The sequence below is a fragment of the Eucyclogobius newberryi genome, unplaced genomic scaffold (assembly GCF_026437365.1).
Source record: "Eucyclogobius newberryi isolate DKJ021-1_F unplaced genomic scaffold, fEucNew1.0.hap1 SCAF_6, whole genome shotgun sequence".
NCBI classification, from domain to species: Eukaryota; Metazoa; Chordata; class Actinopteri; order Gobiiformes; family Gobiidae; genus Eucyclogobius; species Eucyclogobius newberryi.
This window is the reverse complement of record NW_027316278.1, coordinates 28377119-28401566: the sequence shown is the minus strand read 5'-3', so window position 1 is coordinate 28401566 and position 24448 is coordinate 28377119. Positions and strand designations below refer to the sequence as shown.

Genomic DNA, 24448 nt, shown 5'->3' with positions numbered 1-24448 from the left:
TTTCAGGTTAATAGGGCTGACGCCCTGGGAGGAGTTTGTGAAAGTCTAAAGTGTAAACATGTTCTGGCGATTTCCCCATTGGAATAACATGGGAGGTTTTGGTCATCGCTACGGCAAAACCATAACAATTATGACATGGGGATGCCAAAATTGAGTTGTGTGTCAAATTTCATAAAATTTCGCAAAACTAAACATTTTACCTCCATATAAAATCTGTAGGGGGCGCTGTGGTGCCTAATTTATTTCACTTCAAGTACGTTTAGCGCAAAGAGTTTAACAACTGATTCTAATTTGAAGCAATTCGGACTTTATCGGCGCAAACGGCAGAAATGTTAAATTTGGGAGATTTCTGAAATTGAGACCGTGACCGGTATCAATGTAATTTGAAATAATTTTGATGTCCCACTCCTCAGTAGCATTTTCACCAAATTTCAGCTTTTTAGAGCCAACGCCCTGGGAGGAGTTCGTAAAAGTACGACGTTTGGAAAAACTCCCGAGTCCTGCTTAGCCATTTTTGAACCAATATGGCCGACATTTGGTTGGGTGGACGGCGTTGCCGTGATAATATTTTTTACTTCTCTTGTCACCATCTACCTCTGCGCCAAATTTCATGATTCTACGATCAGATTTTTTTTTTGGGTCATTTCCTATCTCTCAATGCATTTTTGGGACTTTTCGTCAATGTTCACTGGGTGAAAAATAGGGGGGTTGGTCCCGAGAAGAAAGAAAGAAAGAAAGAAAGAAGAAAGAAAGAATAATATTCCGATGCGAAAACAGTGTTTCCCATTTTTCAAATATCATAAACTATACATTTTCGGAAAGCGCTCGCGCTTTCCTACCTCATGGTGTGGGTCCCTGGTCACTGACGGGTATTTTCGTTAATTTTGAGTGGGCTCCGCCCACTTTGTGTTTTTGGCCCTCTATACAGTAATAATGGTAAATTTTTGCATTACATGCTTATATGCACGGAACATGCAAGAGATGGGGAACGTATTCGTGAGCTACTTAGGGCAAATGAGTGCTTTATATGGGGATGACGACCTCGAAGGTAAAGTGCTCGTTTAGTGCGCACTTTTGCACGGGCTTCGCCCGTTTACAACGGTAATGTTCCATTTTCCTACTACTAATTAGTATGCACGGGGCGTGCGTGAGTGAAAGAGTGCGTTAGTGAGTGTTTGGAAGTGGGCGAGCGCTTTGCGCTCGATTTCGTGCGCACTACGTGCGCACTTACGCAGCCGTGCTTTGCACGGCCTTACGAGATTAATAGGTCTCTCGCCAGCTTGTGGCGCTCGGGCCTAATAATAATAATCTAATCAGTTGTGAATTATTTCAGTAATCAATAAGTCATGGTCAAACAGAATAGTTGTTGCAGGAGCCATATACAGTGAGGAAAGGTAGTATTTGAACACCCTGTGATTTTTCTCCCACTGAAATTACGAAGGGTCTGAAATTTTCATCCTAGATGCATTTCCACTGATAAAATTTTTTTAATCTGGAAATCACATTGTATGATTTTTAAATAATGTATTTGTTATTGCTGCGAATAAGGGTTTGAACACAGAGGTCAAACGAAGAACCTGGTCAAGAACCTGTAGTTCTTGACACAGCAGCCACTCCTCCACACAGATCTTCTCTAGGTCTGTCAGGTTTCAGGGCTGTCGCTGAGCAACACAGAGTTTCAGCTCCCTCCAAAGATTTTCTGTTGGATTTAGGTCTGGAGACTGGCTAAGTCACTCCATAACCTTGATATACTTCTTATGGAGCCACCTCTTGGCTCTCCTGGCTGTGTGCTTCAGGCTCACAATACATGGACCCATTCTTTATCTCCTTAATAAGAGTACAGTACCCTGTCTCCTGTAGAGAAAAGCCCCCCAAAGCATTCTGGTTCCACCCCCATGCTTCACAGTAGGGATGGTGTTCTTGAGATTGGTACTCATCCTTCTTCTTCCACTAGACACGGAAAGTGGATTTTACACCAAAAAGTATTTTTTTTATCTAATCTTCTTTTTAGATTCTGTCACTCACAGTTGAAATGCACCTTCGATGAAAATTTCAGACTCCTCCATAATATCCTGGAGGAAGAACTTTCAAAATCTCAGGGTGTTCAAATACATATTTTCCTCACAGTATACGCTAAAGAAAAGGTGTAGTCTGCTACATGTGATTTGTCAAAGTAATGAACAAAACTGTATACTGCTATGGGCCTAAAATGGGATGCAAATAACTGCATCTACTTTACTAACCTGATTGACTGGTTCATTGAAGTTTGTGATCAGCCCGGCACGTAATGACGTCTTCTCCTCCTCTGACAATGCACTGCAAAACAATCCAATCAAAGAAAGCTCCATTAACAAGTAGGTCAGAGGGAGAGTACAGACACGGACGGCCAATTTGGCAAGTGCAGCCAGGCTAATAATATAATGTTCAAAAGACTGTAGTGACGCCAAGGCTGCGTCACTAAAAGGGATCTGATCCCTGTGACAATGTTCTGTGTGTGTGATGATTCTCTGTTGAATGCATCTTTCTCCATCTACTTCTCAATCTCCTTAAAAGGCGCGTTACCAGATTTTTACAGTCCTAAAAATTTGAAAAATGGACCTAGTCAATTTTTAACTGTTTACAGCAATAGTAGTACCCAATTATTCACTGCAATGACTTTTCACAACATTCTGAGGCCAGAGCCGCATTTTAGCGTCACGGCACTGCCAACAACAAAAAGCATGTTAACAGCGCACCAGCAGTACTTCCTGGTTTCGGGCCAAAACGCTTTAGAATATGTACCAGGTTATGGCAAAAATGCTACTTTTCACCTGTAGCCCCTTGGCAGGTTGAAGTTACAATGCAGAAAACTAATGGTAGATGGATACTTGAACTCATCATTGTTATACCTTTTTTTAGAAATGTATTTATTGTTTTGTTATAATAATTATAAGGTAATATTTCTGAACTTCAATGTTACTTTTTACAGTCCATTCACTTTTTGTGTGATATTTAAGGCTCTTTCACAAAGGAGATCATCTCCCAGGACTATATAGTTTATTGATAATTACATTACTGTAGTCAAACACTACTAGTTGTTACTACTACTAGTAGCTCAGTGGTAGAGTGCTCGTCTTCTGATCCAAAGGTCGGCGGTTCGACTCCCCGCTCAGTCAGAGCGGTCAGATCCACTGGCCCGCAGGTTGGCGGTGCGATCGCAGCTGCCTCATGTGAATACTGCCGTTGTGTCCTTGGGCAAGACACTTAACCCAACTTGACCCCCAGTGTCTGCGTATATCTGGGGTGTGAATGTGTGTGTGAATGGGTGACTGGTTCCTTGATGTAAAGCGCTTTGAGTACCTTGACGGTAGAAAAGCGCTATATAAATGTGACCATTTACCATTTACCAGTGTAGAAAAAGATTCAGTTGTAGTTATCTGCACTCTGTTTATTTAGGAAAAACTAAACTGAATATTTTTCTACAATTGAACACTCCTAGAAAAATGAGGGATTAGACATACATTCACCAGTACTACTTATTAAAGAATGTGTAAATTACTTGTGTACAACAGAGTATTTTTCTAACAGCTTACTTTTACTCTTAATGAAGTGATTTTTTATTTCTTTTTATGACTATTTGTGTTTCTTGCACCATTTCTTCATTATTTATTATTTTGTCCTGGCAGCTCTAGATTGTATTATATGATCATAAAATATGAAATACTGTCATATTTAGTCCAAAAACAAAAGTAATTACATTTATTTATTTTAAAAGAAGTTTGTGAACAGACATATTTAGTCCAGCGTCGCCTATTCCCACTTGGCATTATAAAAGCACCTTGCCATTTCCAAATTCTATGAACAAAGATGTATTCAGCTTCCTCTGCCAAGTTATTATGGTATCATTGAACCTGGCTGCAACACAAGCCAACAGCTGGCAGATTTGATCAGTAAGCCCGGGGATAACACCTCTCTCCTTCTCATATTGTCTTCTCCGCTACATGACGCAAGTATACAAATCTGAAGCAGAGTGACATGCATATTCTTGCTTCAATAAAATCTACTACACTGCACAGCAGCAATGAGTGGGTGAGTTTGTGAAGGGGGAAAAATGAGGAATGAATCATGCCTGTCTCCCTGAGCAAAAAAAAGGGGAGGAGAGAGAGAAGGAATTAGCAATTTACCATGCACACATATTTTGGGTATCTGGTGCAAAGAGAAAGCTTTGAAGAAATATGGAACCACGGCGACCGCGGTTTAGCGTCGTTTTAGACCGCGCCGGGTTAGGGTTAGGGTAGGGTTAGCCATGAGGCTATAACGGGCTATAAGGGAAATGCCGCGGTCCCTGAAACTGCGTGGCAATTTAACCGCGCCGCGGCTCTCCAGCCACGGCCTTGATTTAAATACTGTTAGGACAAAAACTGTTCAAATTAGAAGAGCGTCATCAGTGGTGCTTTCCTAACTCTGCCAGAGCTGGATGTAATTGGATTTACGGAGTCACGACCCTGTTTCCTGAATGTTTCAAGCCTTGTTTGAAGTCTTGAGCATTGGTAGAAAATTGTGGATACAAGCATTTAATTAACGTATAGAATTGGGCCAGGAAAGGCCACAAATGTTGCCTTGTTGCATTTTGAGATTTAAATTAGCTTTCTTCCGCAAAATCAGCCCATTAATCATTTCTAAACATAGGTTGTTGAGCTCATAGTTTGATGTGGATGTCACATCAAACTACATTTAATTTGTGTTTACATTCATGTTTATTTAAAATGGTACTGTATGGACTGAAATTTGCAAAGAACTGTTAAATTGTTACTGTGATGAAATGATGAAATATAATGAAATGGAATGAGGATAGTTTAAATAGTCTATCTGTAAAAAATTGGCCCAATAGATGTGCAACAGGCTTGTACTTATGGTAAACAAACAAAAGTATAAAAAATACATTAAGTGTCAACGTGAAGGGCCAGTAAAACTTTCACAAATAGAAAATGAGGCTACCTTGTTACCTACTGGCTGTTGGCTCGTCAATCAAATTGACAACGTTCCTAGCGTGTCTGACGACTACGTGCTTTGAGTTCGTCTATGCAAGACGCCATTTACTTCAGCGCCGCGGTTCTTAGGTTTCTTTGAACTGTGGCTTCCAATCCGCTAGCAGTTTGTTACAATAGCAGACAAAAAGTCACAACCAGTTAGCAACAAAATAAGTCAGTATGTGCGGTTGACAGGAGGAAAAGGAGCAGGTGAATTTTTCCAGTGATGGCGTGCATTGAAGCAGATAAAGCGTCTAAAAACAGATGCATAGTGCTGCCCGGTGGAGGAGTGGTTAAGGTGGCAGCACATATGCCATGTGCCAGCTGACCAGTGTCTTAAGTTTGAATCCCAGTTATGACAATTTATTGCATGTCCTCCCTTCTCATCAGTCCTGTCTAATAAAGCTTACAGGCCAAACATCCTTCAAAAAATGTATACTGGACAGGTACATTTTATTTCAGTCATGATCTAAGATGGGGTATTTTTTTTTTTTTTTTTTCAGTTTCTAAGATACAATAAGCCTTTATTTGTCCACACAATGGGGAAATTTCAGTAATTTCTGAAATTTCCATGAATAAGAGAGTTTTGTGACATTTGACATAAAAATTGTAAAATGTTTTCCTCCAAAGTCTGTTTCAAACTTTCTTTTCCTGACACAGAAAGGATTGGTTGTAGAGATCTCAAAATCAAATCAATACTACAACTGAGCAGAGCAGAGTACTGGGTGTGGAACGTATGATTATTTTATTTGCTTTTTCTTACAAGAGAAGATAGAACAGTATTTTACCATCAATAAAAAAATGATCAAATTAATCCATAATCAACAGGCAAAACAGATATCCACCACTGTCATCAAGGCAGAGCAGCAAGACAGAGAAAGTTGGATCACTCCACCTTTAAGAATGGACCTCTAATAAGATAAGAGCTTTTTAGCAAGTTTCACCTTTATCAATAGCTGACTCAGAGTTGCATACCACATTTGAAGAACTTTTAAATATAGAGGTCATATCGAAGACATTTTTAAATAATGATCGAGGTCAAGGTTTATGTGCGATCGTTAACAATATTACAATACGTCTTCAGTAAACGTCTTTTCGCTCGCTCAGTTTCCTCAGTCTGCGCCATCAATATTACAGAAAATATGTCTGATGGGGTAGCACCATCTCATTTATCATTCTGGTGATCAAGGCAAAAAAGTTCTGAGCAGACTTTTCAGGTGACTGAGACAAAAAATAATTGGGTTTATAAATCGACTTGACTTAGCTATTCTGTCAAATGAAAATTAAAACAGATCCCAAATGTTATAGCCACAGAGTTATATTGTAATTTCACAACTCTATTTATATAATCAGCTGTCATTTAAATGGAGAACTTTTTGCAGGTCAATTTAAACGTAACAATGTGTCCCTTCTCCACTTCTGCGTTTGCATTTCAGAGGGAACTCTCCGGGAAACCGCACTTCAGACTAACTTATCGTTTGGACAAAATTATGCTAATCTATGTAAGCCTGGTCACCTAAAAGTCTATAAAAGGCAAATTTTTTTCACACTGGGAGGAAACGTTAAAACATCCAGGCACGACACGCTATGCAACACCGCCCGACTTTAAAGGTTGAATGGACCATTTTTTCTTATTTCGTGGCGTAGACGGCCGATTAGTCCTGCCACGTATCAATCTTAAAACGCACCTACCGCTCACCTGCAGCCGCGTGCGGCTCGTCCCCCGAGAGCAGCACGGTTCCGCGTGTCTAAGCGCATTGATCTATCATAATATAGTTCCCTCAGTGTACGGGACAAAATTAGGACGGAGATGGACTGTTCGAGTTGACTCATAAGAGACGGAAATCTACGGGAGACGAGAGAACGGATGCGATCCGTTGCGCTAATAAACAAAAGCATGTGTGTGTTGTATCAGTCCGCACGGGGAGTGCGCATGCGCACTTCTGCCTGCGTTCTCAAAACGCCGAAAAATCGTCCATTGCGCCTTTAAGGAAATAATAAAAATGCAAACTACTTTTTTTTACGGCAACATGTTAGTCTGTTGTCCATTTGCTTCAGATCAAGTCTAAAAGGACTTCTGTATGTTAAAAAAGACGGAGGTCTGACGTCGACAAGTCTAGATTAATTTATATTTTTTATAAAAATAGCTTTCCCTGAGTGTTGCCCAGAAGTCCAGTGGTTAAAGATGGGCTGCAAAGTTTGTTAATAAGTGGACTATAGCTTTCATTTTTTCACAACGAAGTCTGGACTGCAAGTTTTAACCAATGACAAAAAAATGTCACGAGGTAATTCGGCCAAACCCGAGAAAACGCCAAAGCAACCGCCTTGGTAACCGAATGCTTTAACCGGGTACCATCTACCTATTTCGCCCTGTGCACAATGGTTGGACATACCCAAATGCCTGTGCTTATTACAAGAGGATCTTACGCTCCACATGCGAGTGTGATGCATCATTAGAAAGCTTAGGCCTTCTAGTTCCTGCAGATGTGCATATGAACACTGTCAGGGCTTCAGAACTGTCACTACAGAGGCCCAAACATAAAACAAAACATCCTTTTTTTAGTCTCGCCTGAATATTGTCAATTTGTAATGGTCCTGAGCATGACATACCGTATTTTGCGCACGAAAAGGCGCACCGGATTATTAAGCGCACCATCAGCTATCTGTGTACCATGTGTACTGGTCCATACATAAAGCGCACCGGACGATAAAGCGCATAAGATAAACAAAAAGTCAGTTGAGCTTTATTAAACGCGTTCAACTCATTCAGATCAACATTGTTCAACATCAAAACACACTCTGCTATCGCTAACAGACACGTTAGCATATCCAAATCAATTCTCAGTCAAGATCACTTGTAAACAGGTAAAATACAAACATAGAACACACTCTGCTACCGCTAAAAGACACGTTAGCGTATTCACAACAACTCCCAGCCTCGTTCAGTTGCAACACGTAAAATACAACACAGTCTGATATCGCTAAAAGACAGTTAGCATATCCACAACAACTCCCAGCCTCGTTCAGTTGCAACACGTACAATACAACACAATACACTCACTTTTTCTTTTCATTCCTCGTCATCAAATCCTTCAAATGCAGCTGAAGTACATCCCGCATAGCTATGACCAGACGTCCTGATTTACCTGGGACAGCCCCGATTGTTTACGTCCCGTGTTCCGGTGCATTTGTCCTGGCTTCGCACAGACTTTGTCCCGTGTGTCCCGGTTTAATGTCTGCTGGGGCGCATAATGGTAAAAGCAGCCAAAACGCCGATAGTGCTCCGTGCTAAAATCTCTTTGGTCATGTGATGCCGCATCTCGGATCCACTCGGCAGTTCAGTTATGATTCCGGCCTTCCTGCCTTCCGGCCTCTGACCACAGTTGACTGATATATTATCACAAGAAATGCGCTAAATTAAGAGTTCCAATGGTCTCTTGGTAGTAGCCATCTTGGGACAAAATTCTTGGGGTCCTTCATTTACCGGTAGGTGTCTGCGTTGTGCCTGACTGAAAATGTCGTTTACGTTTTGACAAAGTTTCGCATGCGCCGCGTGTAGCAGAAGACTACTATTCCCAGAATGCTTTGCACACATGTTGTTGGGACTTCCGATTCCGGAGTACTGTAACTCTAGTCGCGCATCGCATCTCACGTCCCAAATCTTCTTTATACACTGTGTACCACACAAAATATCTTCGCGGTCAGTAAGCACAACCAGAAATAAACCATATGTTATGCGCACCGGACTATTAAGCGCACGGACGGCTTTTGAGGACGTTAAAGACATTTACGTGCGCCTTATAGTGCTGAAAATACGGTACTACATTGTGTGCTTATGCTGTTCACAGTACATGATGTTTATCTTGTTGACAACAACTGTGTAAAGTTTCAAATCTCTGGGAACAGGCCTTTTGGTGCTGTTGACCTTTTTGTATCAAAAAGTATATTTGGAACAAGTGATCCAAATATGTAAACTGTTTTATTACAATTTTAGCTCCTATGATCCTAAAACATACATTTTGATGTTTTGTAGGCCACTAATACCTATTATAAATGCTAAAAACAATGTATATTGTTATATTATAATTATATTGGGATATTGAACTATTGGCTATTGGCATGAGGCCATATTATCTTTCCCGGGAGTTCTCACATGTGATTTTGATCGCAGTCTATGTGGCCCCGTCTGCCATGGCTGAAAATGCTTGTGAAGCACTGCTCTCCTGCACTTGTAGGCTGCAAACACAGCACCCACAGGCTCTCTTCCTCGTCTCTGGTGACTTTAACCACGCTTCTCCCTCTTCTGTTCTACCAACATACACCCAGTATGTTACCTGCCCCACCAGGAACAATAGAACATTGGACTTGTTTTTTGCCAACACCAAGGAGGCTTATTCCTCTTCCCCCCTCCCTCCCCTGGGCAGCTCGGACCACAACCTTGTACATCTGAGGCCTGTGTATGAACCCATCGTGCGCAGGCAGCCTGTGGTGTCCCGTGAGGTGAGGATGTGGTCTGCTGAGAGCGAGGAGGCTCTGAGGGACTGCTTCAGCACCACTGTCTGGACTGAGCTTTATGACACACATGGGGAGGACATCAACACCATCACAGAGTGCATCACGGACTACATCAACTTCTGTTTTGAGAACATTGTTCCCTCCCGGACGGTGCGGTGTTTTCCAAACAACAAGCCATGGATTAACCGTGAACTGAAGGCTCTGCTGAAGGAGAAGAAGAGAGCCTTCAGGTCAGGGAACAAGGAGGAGCTGAGGACTGTGCAGAAGGAGCTGAGGAGGAAGATCAGGCAGGCTGAAGCCGGCTACAAGAGGAGGATGGAGGAGCAGCTGCAGCAGAAGAACATTCAGGGAGTGTGGAGGAGCCTGAAAACCATCTCGGGCTTCAAAATCCCCCCTGCCCAGACAGAGGGGGATCTACAGTGGGTGAATGATTTAAATGCTCACTTCTTGAGGTTTGATCGGTCACCCGCCCATCCCCCTGCACAGCTGCATGCTCCCTCTTCCACAGCTGGACAATGCCCTGCATCTGTTCCTCTTCGCTTAACTGCCCCGGACCATCAGCTCCCCACTTCGCCTGGACTCACCCATCCCCCCAGCACACAGTCCCCCTGCCAACCACTGACTGTCACAGTAGCACAGGTGAGGAGTGAGCTGAAGAGGATTAAAGTGAGGAAGGCAGCAGGACCTGACGGCATCAGCCCCAGGCTCCTTAAGTCGTGCGCAGATGAACTGTGTGGAGTTATGGAGCATGTCTTCAACATGAGCCTGAAGCTGAGGGTGGTACCACAGGTCTGGAAGACCTCCTGTCTGGTACCTGTGCCTAAGACACCGCGCCCCAAAGACCTCAACAGCTTCAGGCCAGTGGCTCTCACGTCCCACCTGATGAAGACACTGGAGCGCCTAGTCCTGGACCATCTCCGCTCCACCGTGAGCTCAGCCATGGACCCGCTGCAGTTTGCATATCGGCCTGGCATCGGAGTGGAGGACGCCGTCATCTCCCTGCTGCACCGCTTTCTCTCTCACCTGGAAAAGCCTGGCAGCTCTGTGAGGATTCTGTTCTTCGATCTTTCCAGCGCCTTCAACACCATCCAGCCGCTGCTCCTGAGGGACAAGCTGGAGACGGCTGGTGTGGAGTATGACCTGGCAGAGTGGATCCTGGACTACCTCACAGACCGACCCCAGTTTGTGAGAGCCCGGAACTGTGTGTCTGACACTCGGACCTGCAGTGTGGGGGCGCCCCAGGGCACTGTCCTCGCGCCCTTTCTCTTCACCCTTTACACTGCAGACTTCAGACATGACACGGACAGCTGTGTCCTGCAGAAGTTCTCTGACGACTCTGCCATCATCGGACTCATCACGGACGACGATGACGCGGAGTACAGAGGACTGGCGCAGGACTTTGTGGACTGGTGTCAGTGGAACCACCTCCTCATCAACGCGGGGAAGACCAAGGAGATGGTGGTGGATTTCCGCAGACGCCATCCCACTGCCCCCTCACCAGTGAACATCCAGGGAAGGGACATTGAGAGAGTGGACTCATACAAGTACCTGGGTGTTCATCTGAACCACAAACTGGACTGGACTCATAACACAGACGCACTGTACAGGAAGAGCCAGAGTCGGCTCTACCTCCTGAGGAGACTCAGGTCTTTTGGAGTGACAGGGCCACTCCTGAAGACCTTCTACAACTCTGTGGTGGCATCAGCCCTCCTGTACGGTGTGGCCTGCTGGAGCAGCAGCATCACAGAGAGGGAGAGGAAGAGGCTGGACAGAGTCATCAAGAAGTCCAGCTCCGTCCTGGGCTGTGCTCTGGACTTGGTGCAGGAGGTGGGGGACAGGAGGGTCCTGACTAGATTCACATCTATGCTGGACCATGAGTGTCACCCCATGCAGGACACTCTGTCCGCTCTGGAGAGCAGCTTCAGTGAGAGACTGATCCACCCTCGCTGTGTGAAGGAAAGGTTTCGCAGGTCTTTCCTTCCTGCTGCTGTCAGACTTTATAACCAACACTGATAGTACTGAACACTCGCAATACTGACCTAACCTAATACTGATGTGCAATTATGTCATATGTGCAATTGCTGTTGGAATTCATGTGCAATTCATGTGCAAACCAAATTAGAAATCTGGGGGTAATAATGGACTCAGACTTGAACTTTAATAGCCACGTCAAATCAATAACATCAGCAGCTTTTTACCATCTAAATATAGTGTCAAAACCAGATTTAGAGAGACTTATCCACGCGTTTGTCTCCAGTAGATTAGACTACTGTAACGGCCTGCTCACTGGTCTCTCCAAACGAGCTGTAAAATAGCTGCAGTACATCCAGAACGCTGCTGCTCGGGTCCTGACTAGAACCAGGAAGTATGATCACATTAGTCCTGTTCTCAGGTCTCTGCACTGGCTCCCTGTGGCTCAGAGAATAGACTTTAAAGCAGCTCTGCTTGTGTACAAGTCTCTCCATGGCCTAGCACCAAAGTACATCTTGGATATGTTAGTGCCATATGAACCATCTCGGACTCTGAGGACCTCAGGGACCGGCCTCCTGCTGGTGCCCAGAGTCAGGACAAAACATGGGGAATCTGCGTTTCAGTTTTATGCAGCTAAAATCTGGAACAGTCTTCCTGAAGATGTGAGACAGGCTTCTACTCTGACAATGTTCAAATCTAAGCTAAAAACTGTTTTGTTTAGCTGCGCATATGACTAAAAGGATTTTTTCTTTGCACTCTTCTCTTTTGTTTGTGATTTTATTAGTTTAGAAAATCAGTTGGATTGATAATTTTTAATTTAGTTAATTTTATTGTATTTCTGTAATTTCTTTGTGATTTGAATGCATTTTTCCTGCTGTGAAGCACTTTGAATTGCCTTGTGTATGAAATGTGCTCTACAAATAAACTTGCCTTGCCTTGCAATTACTGTGACATTCATGTGCAATCTATGTGCTGTCGTGACACATATTCATGTGCAATTACTGTCGTGATCACATGCAATGGTATTTATGTATTTATTTATTTAATTGTCTATGGGAGTTTTTTATTTATTTATAGGAGATCTTCTACTGAAAGTGTTTTTCAGACTTCCTATAAGTGATCTGTTCTTCTGTATCTACCTCTGTATCTACCTGCGTTGCACCAATGAAATTTCCCCATGTGGGACAATAAAGGAATATCTTATCTTATCTTATGTGAAAATGTGTAAATACCCATGAATTTCCCATTTAGAGGTAAAAAAATAAAAATTATATTGGTATAATAATACATATATCTAACAAAATGCACGTCCCAACGGCTAATAAAATCAGACAACGTGATGAGTTTAATCTAGTCTGTCCGGAGACTTTATTTTTGAGTCGGTCAAAACTGATTTTTCCGGTCAGTCATTGACCATGTCCGACCCGTTATTTCGAGGCTTGCAACTGAACTTTTCTAACGCGGTCAGCGAGGCCCAAATGTGTGAGTGAACACCCAAAGCACAGAGCTTCTGAAAACCCCAGAAACCAGAAGATTAAAAAATGTAACTGAAAATACAGGAATAAAGTAAATATTAAGGAAGCGGTAGCCGCAATGACAGCTCGCCTCCCGTGCGACCGCCTTCCCGCCCTGACTGGATCATTAAAAGTTATCCATGTTTTCTGCTGCATTTTGCGGCATACCAAACAACGTAATTCACCGTTGACGATTTGCAATTCAAAAAGTAGTTTGTCCCAGGCTTTTAGATAGCCGTTCGTCTTACCATATTTTGAACGGGGTATTTTGAAATGTGGACGTGCATTTTCGAGTGCAAGGACGGAGTCATTTTTATTAATAAATCTTAGAAAAAAAGGGAATATTATCATTAAATCGAGCCGTGAAGCGTTTGACGATAGTCCACCATGACAGCTTACTGTTTACAAGTGAAAATTTGCATGCTGCGCGCTGATTGGTTGACAAAGTTTGTGTGCTTGGTTGGCTCTGATTGGCTGCCGAGCCTTGATCTGGAGAATGCCGAACCTACACGTTTTTTTGCGCACTTTGACAGAATGTAATCAAAACCTCATTAAATTGATGAAGATCACCGAAATAGGTAAGGCGCGCTGGATTTGCACAAGGTTATTTTTATCAATGAAATTTCCCCATGTGTGGACAATAAAGGAATATCTTATCTTATCTTATCTTATCTGTCAATTGAGACACTTCAACTTAAGTTGACAGAATGAAACGGAAGAAGGAACCAAGGCATCCCTTTCAAAAGCAGATCACACTTTTTTGTGTGGCCAAATACAGGTAAAATATGGCGCGATACGCCGCTCCTAAGTGGCGGAATGTGATCACGCACGGCCGCACGGCGCAGGCGGTGCGAGAGTATGGAAAGTCAATATGATACTAGAGGCGTGCGGTCCCACATGGTGATCTCCGCACACGCAGAGCACCGTCTGGCGTAAATTACAGCGCTTGTTTACGGCGCTCGGCATAACATCAGACGACTTTAAAAGCGCCACTTTATTTTGTAAAAGCGTCACAAAAAGCGCAGCTGAATGCAGACCTGAGCATATTGGCTTGGCATATTGGACATTTTTTAAGCCCCCGTACCCCGGACAAAATTATTTGGACCGGGTGTTTTCGAATACTATCTAAAAGCCTGGTTTGGCCTGACAAATTGCAAGATCGTGCTGAATGCAGACCTGAGCAGGAAAAAAGGGAGAAGAGAGCCTCGGTGACCCGGGACTTATGTTGTGGTTGTTGTTGTTGTTGTTGTTGTTTTAAGTGTTGCATTACTGCCAGACTTTATTCTTTCGACTTCATTTTTCAGAGTTTGATTGGCTTTTGATGTTCAGGGGGGTCAAAAATACCATAGTTGAGGCAGAAAGAATAAAGCCTAAAGAATAAAGTCTAAAGAATAAAGTCTAAAGAATAAAGCCTAAAGAATAAAGCCTAAAGAATAAAGCCTAAAGAATAAAGCCTAAAGAATAAAGCCTAAAGAACAAAGCCTAAAGAACAAAGCCTAAAGAATAAGAAAAGTCTAAAGAATAAAGCCTAAAGAATAAAACCTAAAGAACCTAAAGAATAGTAAATTCTATAAGAATAAGAAACCAGGCATAATTCATTACAATGAATCAGTGCTTTTAAAAAAAAATTATATATTTCATTCAATCTTTCTCATATGGCGCTGATCCTCTGTGTATTAAATTAATGCAGCAAACAAGCACAAGTACTGTCAGATGATCCACGATTACTGAGAAATACCAACAAATCCAAAACATTTTCACATAATATTCATTGCCAACAGTAGTCAAAAACATACTGTAAAAAATAACATATTTGCTAGATGTAAAATGTAGAGCTGAAGCAACTTTGATAGATGAATCGATTAATTAAAACAGTTCATTAGGTAATCTATTCAACATCTGGAATATTATTAACCAACTGACAGTACTTTACAGTATTTCCCCTAATTTTTATTAGGCCCGAGCGCCACAAGCTGGCGAGAGGCCAATTAGTTGGTTGTCATCCCCATGTAAAGTGCACGTTTGCGCTAAGTAGCTCAAGAATACGTTCCCCAACTCATGCACCTTCCGTGCATATAACATTTAACATTATTATTGTGTAGAGGGCCAATAACACAAAAATAACAAGTGCCCGTCAGTGACCAGGGACCCACAACATGACGTAGGAAAGCGTGTGTGCGATGACAGAAACCTCCCATGTTATGGGAAAATTGCCAAATCTCTGAAATTTGAACATGCTTACACTTTATACAAATATATAAGATAAGATAAGATAAGATATTCCTTTATTGTCCCACATGGGGAAATTTCATTGGTGCAACGCAGGTAGATACAGAGGTAGATACAGAAGAACAGATCACTTATAGGAAGTCTGAAAAACACTTTCAGTAGAAGATCTCTTCGGGCGTTAGCCCAATTAACCTTAAATTTGGCGAGACTCCTCTTCAGGACAGGACCATTAAAAATTATCCGTCCATGTTTTCTGCTGCGTTTTGCGGCATACCAAATGAAGCTCAGTAATTCACCATTGACGATTGCGTAGTTTGCGATTCAAATAGTAGTTTGTCCCAGGCTTTTACATTCGTCTTAACATATTTTGGAGGAGGTATTTTGAAATGTGGACGTGCATCTTCGAGTGCGAATTTTTCTTTTGTAAAGCAAAGTGGAGAAGACGCGATAGCGCCACGGATTCAATAAAGGGAAAAATGGGTCGTGGCGGTGGCTTGGCAAGGGCCGGTTATTGCCGCTTGGGGCTAGTTTTTCATTATCATTATTATTAAGCAGGTACAAAAATAATTCTAAATTACAGCTTTATTAAAATGGTTACATTTGGTCAGTATGGTATTTAAATAAAAACAAAATTGTATAAAATAAATGTTTTTGGGGTTAAAAGGTCAAGGTGCAGTATGTCTCTTTTCTGGGGAAGAACCAGCCACCTGCTTGTCTCCATCAACATGTTCTTGCTATGCCAAAAAGGTTCCACGGTATCTCTTTAGACATAGCTAACATAGCTCTAAGCCAAGTTACGTGTCAGATCAGTGGAGAGGAAACTTTGCATGCAGTACGAGTTCATGTTTTTAAGGCCATAAAACATTTTATTCAGAGTACACCATAGTAAACACATTCAGGAGCTTTAGACAATTGAGAAAAGACTGAAATAAGAACTGCTAAACTAATAATAGTGTACTATATTTCAGAACATGTTTGTAAAACTTGTAAAACAACATGTGTCAATAAACAGACAGGATTTGTTATTCTTTACAGATCTATCTATTGTATTGAAATAATTGCAGCCTTTAGTATTTGATTACCGCGCCAACTCAAATTGCAATCTTGTTTTAATTACAAACGATATTTTGTGCCGCCTTAAAAAATTGTGATGATTAAGCATTTAAATCTAAAAAGTTGTGTTCTAAACTTTCGAAGAATTCATTTTTGTGATCGATTTCACAGACATTTCACATTTGTCTAATAAGTAAACTTGAAGAAGTTTACAGACTTTCTGTCGGGTTGACATAATACTATCGTGAATATCGTTACGAGGATACTCCAACAAAAATGAGATTGCATTAAAACAAATGAGTCAGGTAACTAAACACTAAGACAAAATCTCAATCAGGAAATAAGACGTGCATTTTTGGTACAACTGCAGAATGCCAAAATCCACCAAAGTAAATGTGGCTACGTTTGTGCAAAAATAGGGTTATAAAACCTGGAGACGCCTGAAGGAGATTAGCCCTGATGAATGGATAGAGAAGACAAAGGCTGGGGAGAACACAGATAAGAAGTGAAAGGAGCTGATACAGAAATATGAGGGGCCAGTGTGGATGCTACTTACTGCGGCGCCACTCTTCTCCAGTATCTGTCAATCCCATTTTTGAAGTACAGCACAGCCAGCCACCTGACATTTACGTCCAGCATGTGGTTGTTGACAATATTCTGTGAAAAGAGAGAGCAGATTAGTGTGCAATGATAAATTACCTCCTCCTTTAAAATAATATTTTAATGTTATATTCTCTTTACAATAAAAACGATATTAAGAACAATGGAACACTCTTGGAAAAAAAGAGGGATTACACAGCTTTATTGCAGTATTGGGTGGTTATGGATAAATGGACAACACATTATGAATGGTGATCTACTGCTACCTTTGAAACAAGAATTATTGCTATGGGGATTTGGGGGGGGAAACTTATCTCCACTTTGCATAAAAGTTTGGCATTTTGTTCAGGGGGCGGAGCAGCGTTCTAACTTTAGTATTTTTCTAGCAAATAATATTTTTTAACAATATCTTATTTCACAATTAGGGTAAGGTTAAGGTTTGTAATAGGTTTAGTGGAGGTTGAGTTTAGGGCTTTGGAATGCCATTCCCACTAGGGCTGTTGCGGTAGCTTTGTGTGCCTCAGCAACATGGTTTGCGGTGTATGCGGTGTGGCCTATAGGCCCATAATAAAGCATGTCAACTGAGGTTGAACTTTAATTATAGCATCAAATAATAACACCAGGCATAAGTGACAGTATTGTCTCTGAACATAAATAGCCAAAATTATGCAAAAATTGTCATCCTCCATCCACCCATCCTGAAAAGCTGTAATATCATTTATTATTATAACTCATACAGATATGCAAATAAACCAGCCTGGCATCAGCTCACAGAGTTAAGTTTCACTTTTGTTTTCCACATATACGGAACTGATGCACAGCACATCCTTGCTTTTACTACACTTTTATGGACGGAGGATTATGGCCGCATCTTCTCACTGGATTTCAACATGCTGCATTAACTTGTGGTTTACGCTTTCACCGTGACCGAGGAGGAGGATGATTAATAAAGCCAAGTGCTGTCTATTTTGGCTGACAACAGACTGTGACGTGGATTTACGCACAGCGTGCAGGCTTTGTGTTTTCGGGTGGATATAAGGGCAACTCTGGACCATCAGTTCTTCTTTATTGGGAAGCTGATACACTGTGCTTTGTTTGGGCCGATGTAGGCTTATGTTAAACACTGTGCTGTTTGTGTAGAATGCTCAGTCATGCACACCTGCACGCTTACGTCTGTGCTGTGTATTTATTGACTATGGTAATTGATGAGATTCATTTAAAGCCACAGCATCGAAGGTGGGCAACCAAAATTTGAGCCGAGTCTGATGGCAGAAGATGGTGAAAGTTTTTTTAAAGACATATGGTGTGAAAACCATATGTCTAATAAAGGATTATCTTATCTTAAATAAGGGATTATCTTATCTTTAAACATAGTTCATCATTAAACAGGCATTTGTGTGAAACTTCATAAAAATGTCAAATGCAGTTACCGAGGTCACTTGAGCCCCTTAAGTGGTTTAAGTGATCATAGCAACATTGCAGTTACCACAACATCCCAATATGAATGTAAATCACTGTAAAGTCAGTGCTCCCAACCATATATATGGCAATGCGCAAATCAATTAAAATTCTCAATAGAATTCAGTATTTTGCCCAAGTCTAGTCAAAAATCTGAAAAGGTTGTGCAATAATTCTCCTACCTATCCTAAGACATTTAGATGGAGATTCTGGCACATTTATATTAGATTGCAAAAACAATTATAGTTGAGAAACAAAAAATATAAAAACATTATAGTTTTGTATTCTGTTAACTTTGTGATTACAAAGTGATTGAGTTTTATTAAGCACTGCCATAACTTAAATGTACTTTCAAAGTCATTGGGCAACTTAAAGCTAAGGGCGCAGTAATATAAGAGATGGAAATCTTGGCTCGCAAAATAATTTTCAGACCCCCATTTAAATAGATAAGCGTTTCATTCCGGCTTTTAATAGAGACATTAAGAATGCAATAGAATTTCAATGAAGTAATATGATACTGGGGTTGTCAAATGAGCAAACGAACTAACTAAGCAATTAAGATTTTATTTTACAGATTAATTGCAGGGGTAGACTATGCCAAAGAGGTAAGCACCATTATAAGTTTGTTCATTTTCAGTAAGGTTCAAATGTTTCCCAAACAGGGGTACTTGATGATCTCAGGTCAGGTTGATAACAGAAATGCAGAGATCCAGTGTTCGACCATCGATCCACGATTCGATGGGCCACAATATCGATTCATTTTTTATCATTCTGGCACTCTATTAAATCGTGTTCAATGATTTACAGCTCTGAACATTTAACCTGTGGAACACTTTTTATAATATATTTGGCGGTAATATGGGCTGCTGGGAGAAATACACCATCAGACCTTTCCATTTTGTGCCTTTCATGATTTATTTCTTAATATAATCTCTTTCCTAGACACTGGTTATTGTTTTGTAGCTAAACTATTCCTGACAAATAATAAACTGAGCAAATGTCATTCTATTGTATAGTATAGATCGATACAAAGCTCTGGAAATGGGTAAAGCAAGATGTGAAGGAACGGGTAAAGGTAAACAACTGAATGAATGTAGAAACGCTTTAGTTTTATTCTAACGAAAATCAATCAATCAAACTGCCTGCCTGCAATTCTTTCATATTTCATATTTATTTGCCCTCCTTTGTCTTATTGTAATGTCAAGAGTATCGTTCGTTGTTCAGTCTAAAAGAGGTGTTGAGCTGATCCTAAATGCAGACACTTTTATATCATGAGGTTGTGTTTGCAAAGACAGACGGAGCCTGGATTAGGCCAAGAGTGATAATACAGGCGGTTTAGAAGTTTAGAAACTTCAGTGTAAAATGCTCATATTTACATACACTTTTCTACCCTCAAGGCACACTCACTCACCCATGAGACCTTTGGGCAAAACTTGGCACAATGTTCCGCGATGGGGCTAAGATTTCAGTTGTATCAGGAAAGACCCAACAATTTAATCATAAATATTTTTTGCAGATGATATGCTAATGTGTATTATACTTTTGGCCCACCAAGGCAAAGAGTTTGGGAACCCCTGATATAGATCTGACTTCAGCCCACTAAAAGGCTCACTTGTGATCCCAAATTTGACCATAATAAAAAGGAAGGAAGGAATTGGTATCGTACTATAAGTGCTGAATAGGTTTGTGCATTTGGTTAAGATTGAATCAAGTGGTAACTTTCTTACAGACTGTAAAATCTTTTTTAGTATTTTATAGTACTGACATTGAGGCCAAATAATCAAAGGCTTTAAAAACGTGATGATTGTGATGTGACTTTGGAAGCTTTGGTTTAGATGGTGAATGTCAATTTGTGATGTAAACATTTAACAACTGAAACTACACCTAAACTTAAACTTAAAAGTAAAAATAGATCTTAGACCGCATGATGTTGGGTAACATAAAGTGGAGTTAAGTGTGATCAGTCACTCACCAGGAGCACCGAGTAGAAGCCAGGCTGCGTTTCCCACTGCCTCAACTGCTCCTCGGCTGGCTTCAGCACAGCTGTGTCCTGACTGGTGGCCTGGGTCAAAGCCTGCAGCACCACTGAGCTGGCACTGTCCATGTCCATGGCTGGGTATATCTGCAGAAAACAGATATTTCATGTAGACTTTTCTATGGAAGGAAAAGTAGTGCAAGAGTGAATCCTGCTGCAGAACACTTTCAGACACAAACCAAGAAGAAAACATTGACTGAGAGCAAACGCAAAGAATTAATTTGGAAAGATATGTCAAAAATGCAAACCTTTTTGCTTTGTCTGTCTCGAACCCTTTTTACAATTTATATTCTAGTTCATGGAGCTAGGAAATAATTGACAGAGCTGAGGAGAAGGAGGCAACTCATCTAAATAAAGCAGGGCACAGCTTACGCTGGCTGTCATCAGGTCGGAGCCCAAGGATCTGTTTCACAGGTGCAAAGGTGTTTGTACTTCCCACACGATGACTGCAGCGTTTCAAAGCACAGCCTCAAACACAGGGTTGGAATTGTCACTGCAGCAATGAGCTCAAACCCAGAATTATTATACTGCAGGACCAGTAAGAAAACACTGAAAAATGAAAACTGAACGGAAGACCACAAAGACACAGTATGTCCCTTCAACAAAACCACATCGGATTAAATCGTGCCCGGTAACGCACAAGTTCCCTTTGGGTTACTCTGGTGACGCACTGAACTTTACTATAACTTACCAATAACATCTTAATTATAGGAGGTGAAGAATACAAATAGGACAAAGTAATTCATCATGGGACAATTAAAGACTACAATTATATGCCTCTCGAGATTATTTCATTGCCAAAGCTCAAAGTTTCTTGTAAATTCCTACATTTCCCAATATGAAACATTTAACTGCTGGTTAAAGAAATAATTAGATTTTCATCATCATTCATGACTCCCTCCTCTTCCTGGTTGTCTAATGAGCAAACTGACTTAATAATGACGGTAAGTCTGACAACAAACCTGAATCTTCACAGCCCAAAGATAGTGTCAGGCTGCCACCTAGAGGCCATCTACTGCAGTGTTTTACTTGTTCTATAAAGCTGAGATTTAGGCTGCAGATGACTACACTGTTGTAACACAACTGAGATGAATTTGTTTAATAAAAATCTGATCATTTATTCTACAGCGGCAACACAACAGTGCTGTGAGGAGTGGTGGAGGAACTATAGTCTACAATACAAGGAATATACAGTTTAGAGCATGTGTCAGAACTAAATTATGGCCCGAGGGCCATATGCGGCCCTCAGACCTCCTACTAAATTGACCCAAACGATCATAGGCAGTACTATTTACTGCAAATGTCATTCTACCACTTAAAAGCCTTCTTATAGGTGCAGTGGCTCTGTCAAAACACTATTAAATGCGTTTGAATTTGAAAAGTTTGGACACCCTGGTTTAGAGACAAATCCTTTGGTTCACAGTGATCACCATTAGTAACAAATATATTGTGACCAAACAATTGCAATACATTTTGGGTATACATGAATACTAGGCCTTGAAGTGTGATGTATTGTGACACAAAATAATATCATATTATGATAAACAATAATATTGAAACAAATACATAACACTAGCAAGCAGGATATTCCTAGTAAACCCTTTTCTAAATTACCTTTTTTTTAACATAAGCTGCAACAAATAAATGGCAGAATGAAAGACAAAGTACTTATAATGAGTGTTACAACACGAGTTAATTATTCAACCACTCTTAAGTCACAATAACAAGTCACACAATAGTCACAATTAAATCATACAATATTAGAAAAGAATTACTGACATTTTTTCCCACTACTGTACATACAGAAAGGCTACACACAATAAATACTGAGCCCCAAAATATCGTTTCATCTTGTGGTGATATTAACTGGAACATGAATACTGTGGCTCCAGTCGCACACCAGAGAGAAGAGCATCAATTTAGTGTTTTTAATATTTAAACAGCACCTTTTCATACACAAAACCCAATAAAGACCTAAACGCAGTGGAAAGTAACCAATTACAAATCCTCACCTTACTGCAATTGAGTAGATTTTAGTGGTACTTGTACCTTTTGAGTAGATGTTTTAACCTGTGTGTGTACTTTTAATAAATAAAGTAAATGTAATCTATGTTATCGTAATTATTTACATATAAAATTAATTTGACTCAGTGAGTACAGCTCAGTTAATTTCTTTCTAAACCTACAAACTGGAATAACAACACAAAGACTGCATCACCTGCACTGACTGGCCAGAGCTCAGTGAATATGCACATTGTGGATTAAAACAACTTGATTCAGATAGTTCCGTATAAAATAAATGACCCCAAATGCAACTCAAATTAAACTGGTAACTAGTGCCAGTAGTATTTTTATGTGTACTTTTACCAGAAAGTCATATTTCTAGCAGCAGTATTTGTTATCGAGTATATTTTTGCTCATGTACTTTTAATTGCAGTCCTCTTTCCACCACTGCCTGAACGACTGCTATTAATGCATGTAAAACCATTTCCACATTTTCACATTTATTTTATTTAATGCATACATAATACAATAATGCATACAATATTCCAAACATCTGGCTCTGGGGCGTTACAGCTAGCATGGCCTACACCTATACGTTAGCTTCAAGTCAGAGATGAGCAGAGAAAACGTGACACCTTCATCAGGTTATAAACAACTGCACTACAACAACTACAGATCAACTATAACTTGTGCTCATGACAGCATCACCTGGAACATGTCACTCAAATGCATCTGTTCTGACCGGTTGTGTTGACCTACAGGCATGTCAGGCTCAGACTCTCAAACAGCCTTAAAACTCAAACTGCTGTCTGTACATATAACTAATGGGAAATGTTTTAAAACAATACAATTAAGTGAGTCAGTTTTAAAAGTAGGTTGTCACTGTGCAATTGAAATGACCTTAATAACATTACAGCTGGAGATATGCTGTAGTTTTCTGTAGCATTTAGACGGACAGTGCAGTCTCTTACAGTGGAGACAAGCAAAAAGATGAGGAAAATGTCACTGGGACGTGCTGTCGTTGGTTGCTCGCTTTGCAGAAACATCAAAGCTAACTTTGAGCTAGCACGGAAGCTACAGTAAAGCAGAATTGCGTGACCGACACATGATGATGCTCATGGATTGAATCTATCTTGTATAGCTGTACTATTCTGTCCCAAAATAAATATTAAATCCCACTCACCTGAGAGCCGGGGCAGATAAATGAAAATCTCTGTCAAACACGCTTTAGGATTGGCGCGTACACAACAGCGGTCGCACAATGATGACGTATTTTGAAGTTCTCTCAAGTCTATTCGTGGTTTTATGATCCAATTTAGTGTTAAATGTAGTGATTAAGTAAATGTAGTATTACATCCACCAGATGTAGTGTATGTAATGCAAACGTATGTTCAAAAAAAATCAAACCTTTCAATTTGTACTAAGGTAATGCCAACTTCAACATAAAACTTACCAGTAGGCCATTCATTATCAATTCTTATTGTCTTATTGAGATACACAATGAATTGTTAGAGACACATTTTCCCTGTCAGTGCTTGAGTCATGGACCAATGGATCTATTATATTATTATACGGACCTATCACCATGAGTTGTATTCACTTTTTGGTTTTCTGCCCTGCAGAAAACGTGTGCTTGCAATCAAAATATAGTAATCCTGTCTTGTAAAGTACCCTTATTAATTGTCCTCTGTTACATCTGTATTATATTTGTGTTGAAAAATGTATCTGTTCTATAGGATGTTTCACTGTGCCAGTTACCAAACATGGATAATGTCACATGGTAGAATGCTCAGGCAAAGAGAATATCGCCATGGAGACAAAAACACCCATTATCAAATAAATGTGTTTATTTCAATCTATTTTTTTTACTTACTGTCAATAGGGGTTTTATTAAAATATTAATATATTCCAAAGTAATTATTTACAGAGTGATCACTAAAGAAAGAAAACACCCTTTAACACTGGCAAAAATGTATTTTAAGGTAAAAGACAAACAGAATATACCAATAGAACAGTATATTGTGATTAACTGAATGACATCAAATTGATACTCACTGTCA

General features: G+C 40.5%; 1 protein-coding gene across 1 annotated transcript in view; it reads right to left on the bottom strand.

Annotated features, from left to right (window-relative positions):
* Positions 1-23652, bottom strand: part of ipo11 (importin 11) — a 194003-nt gene extending 170351 nt beyond the window's left edge. The window contains exons 1-4 of the mRNA XM_072432530.1: positions 23572-23652; positions 20322-20471; positions 16848-16948; positions 2244-2316 (exon numbers count right to left, since the gene is read on the bottom strand). Of these exons, the coding sequence (XP_072288631.1) occupies positions 2244-2316; positions 16848-16948; positions 20322-20459 (312 nt within the window). The 5' untranslated portion in view covers positions 20460-20471; positions 23572-23652. The remainder of the gene's footprint in view (positions 1-2243; positions 2317-16847; positions 16949-20321; positions 20472-23571) is intronic.
* Between the last annotated feature and the right edge of the window lie 796 nt (positions 23653-24448).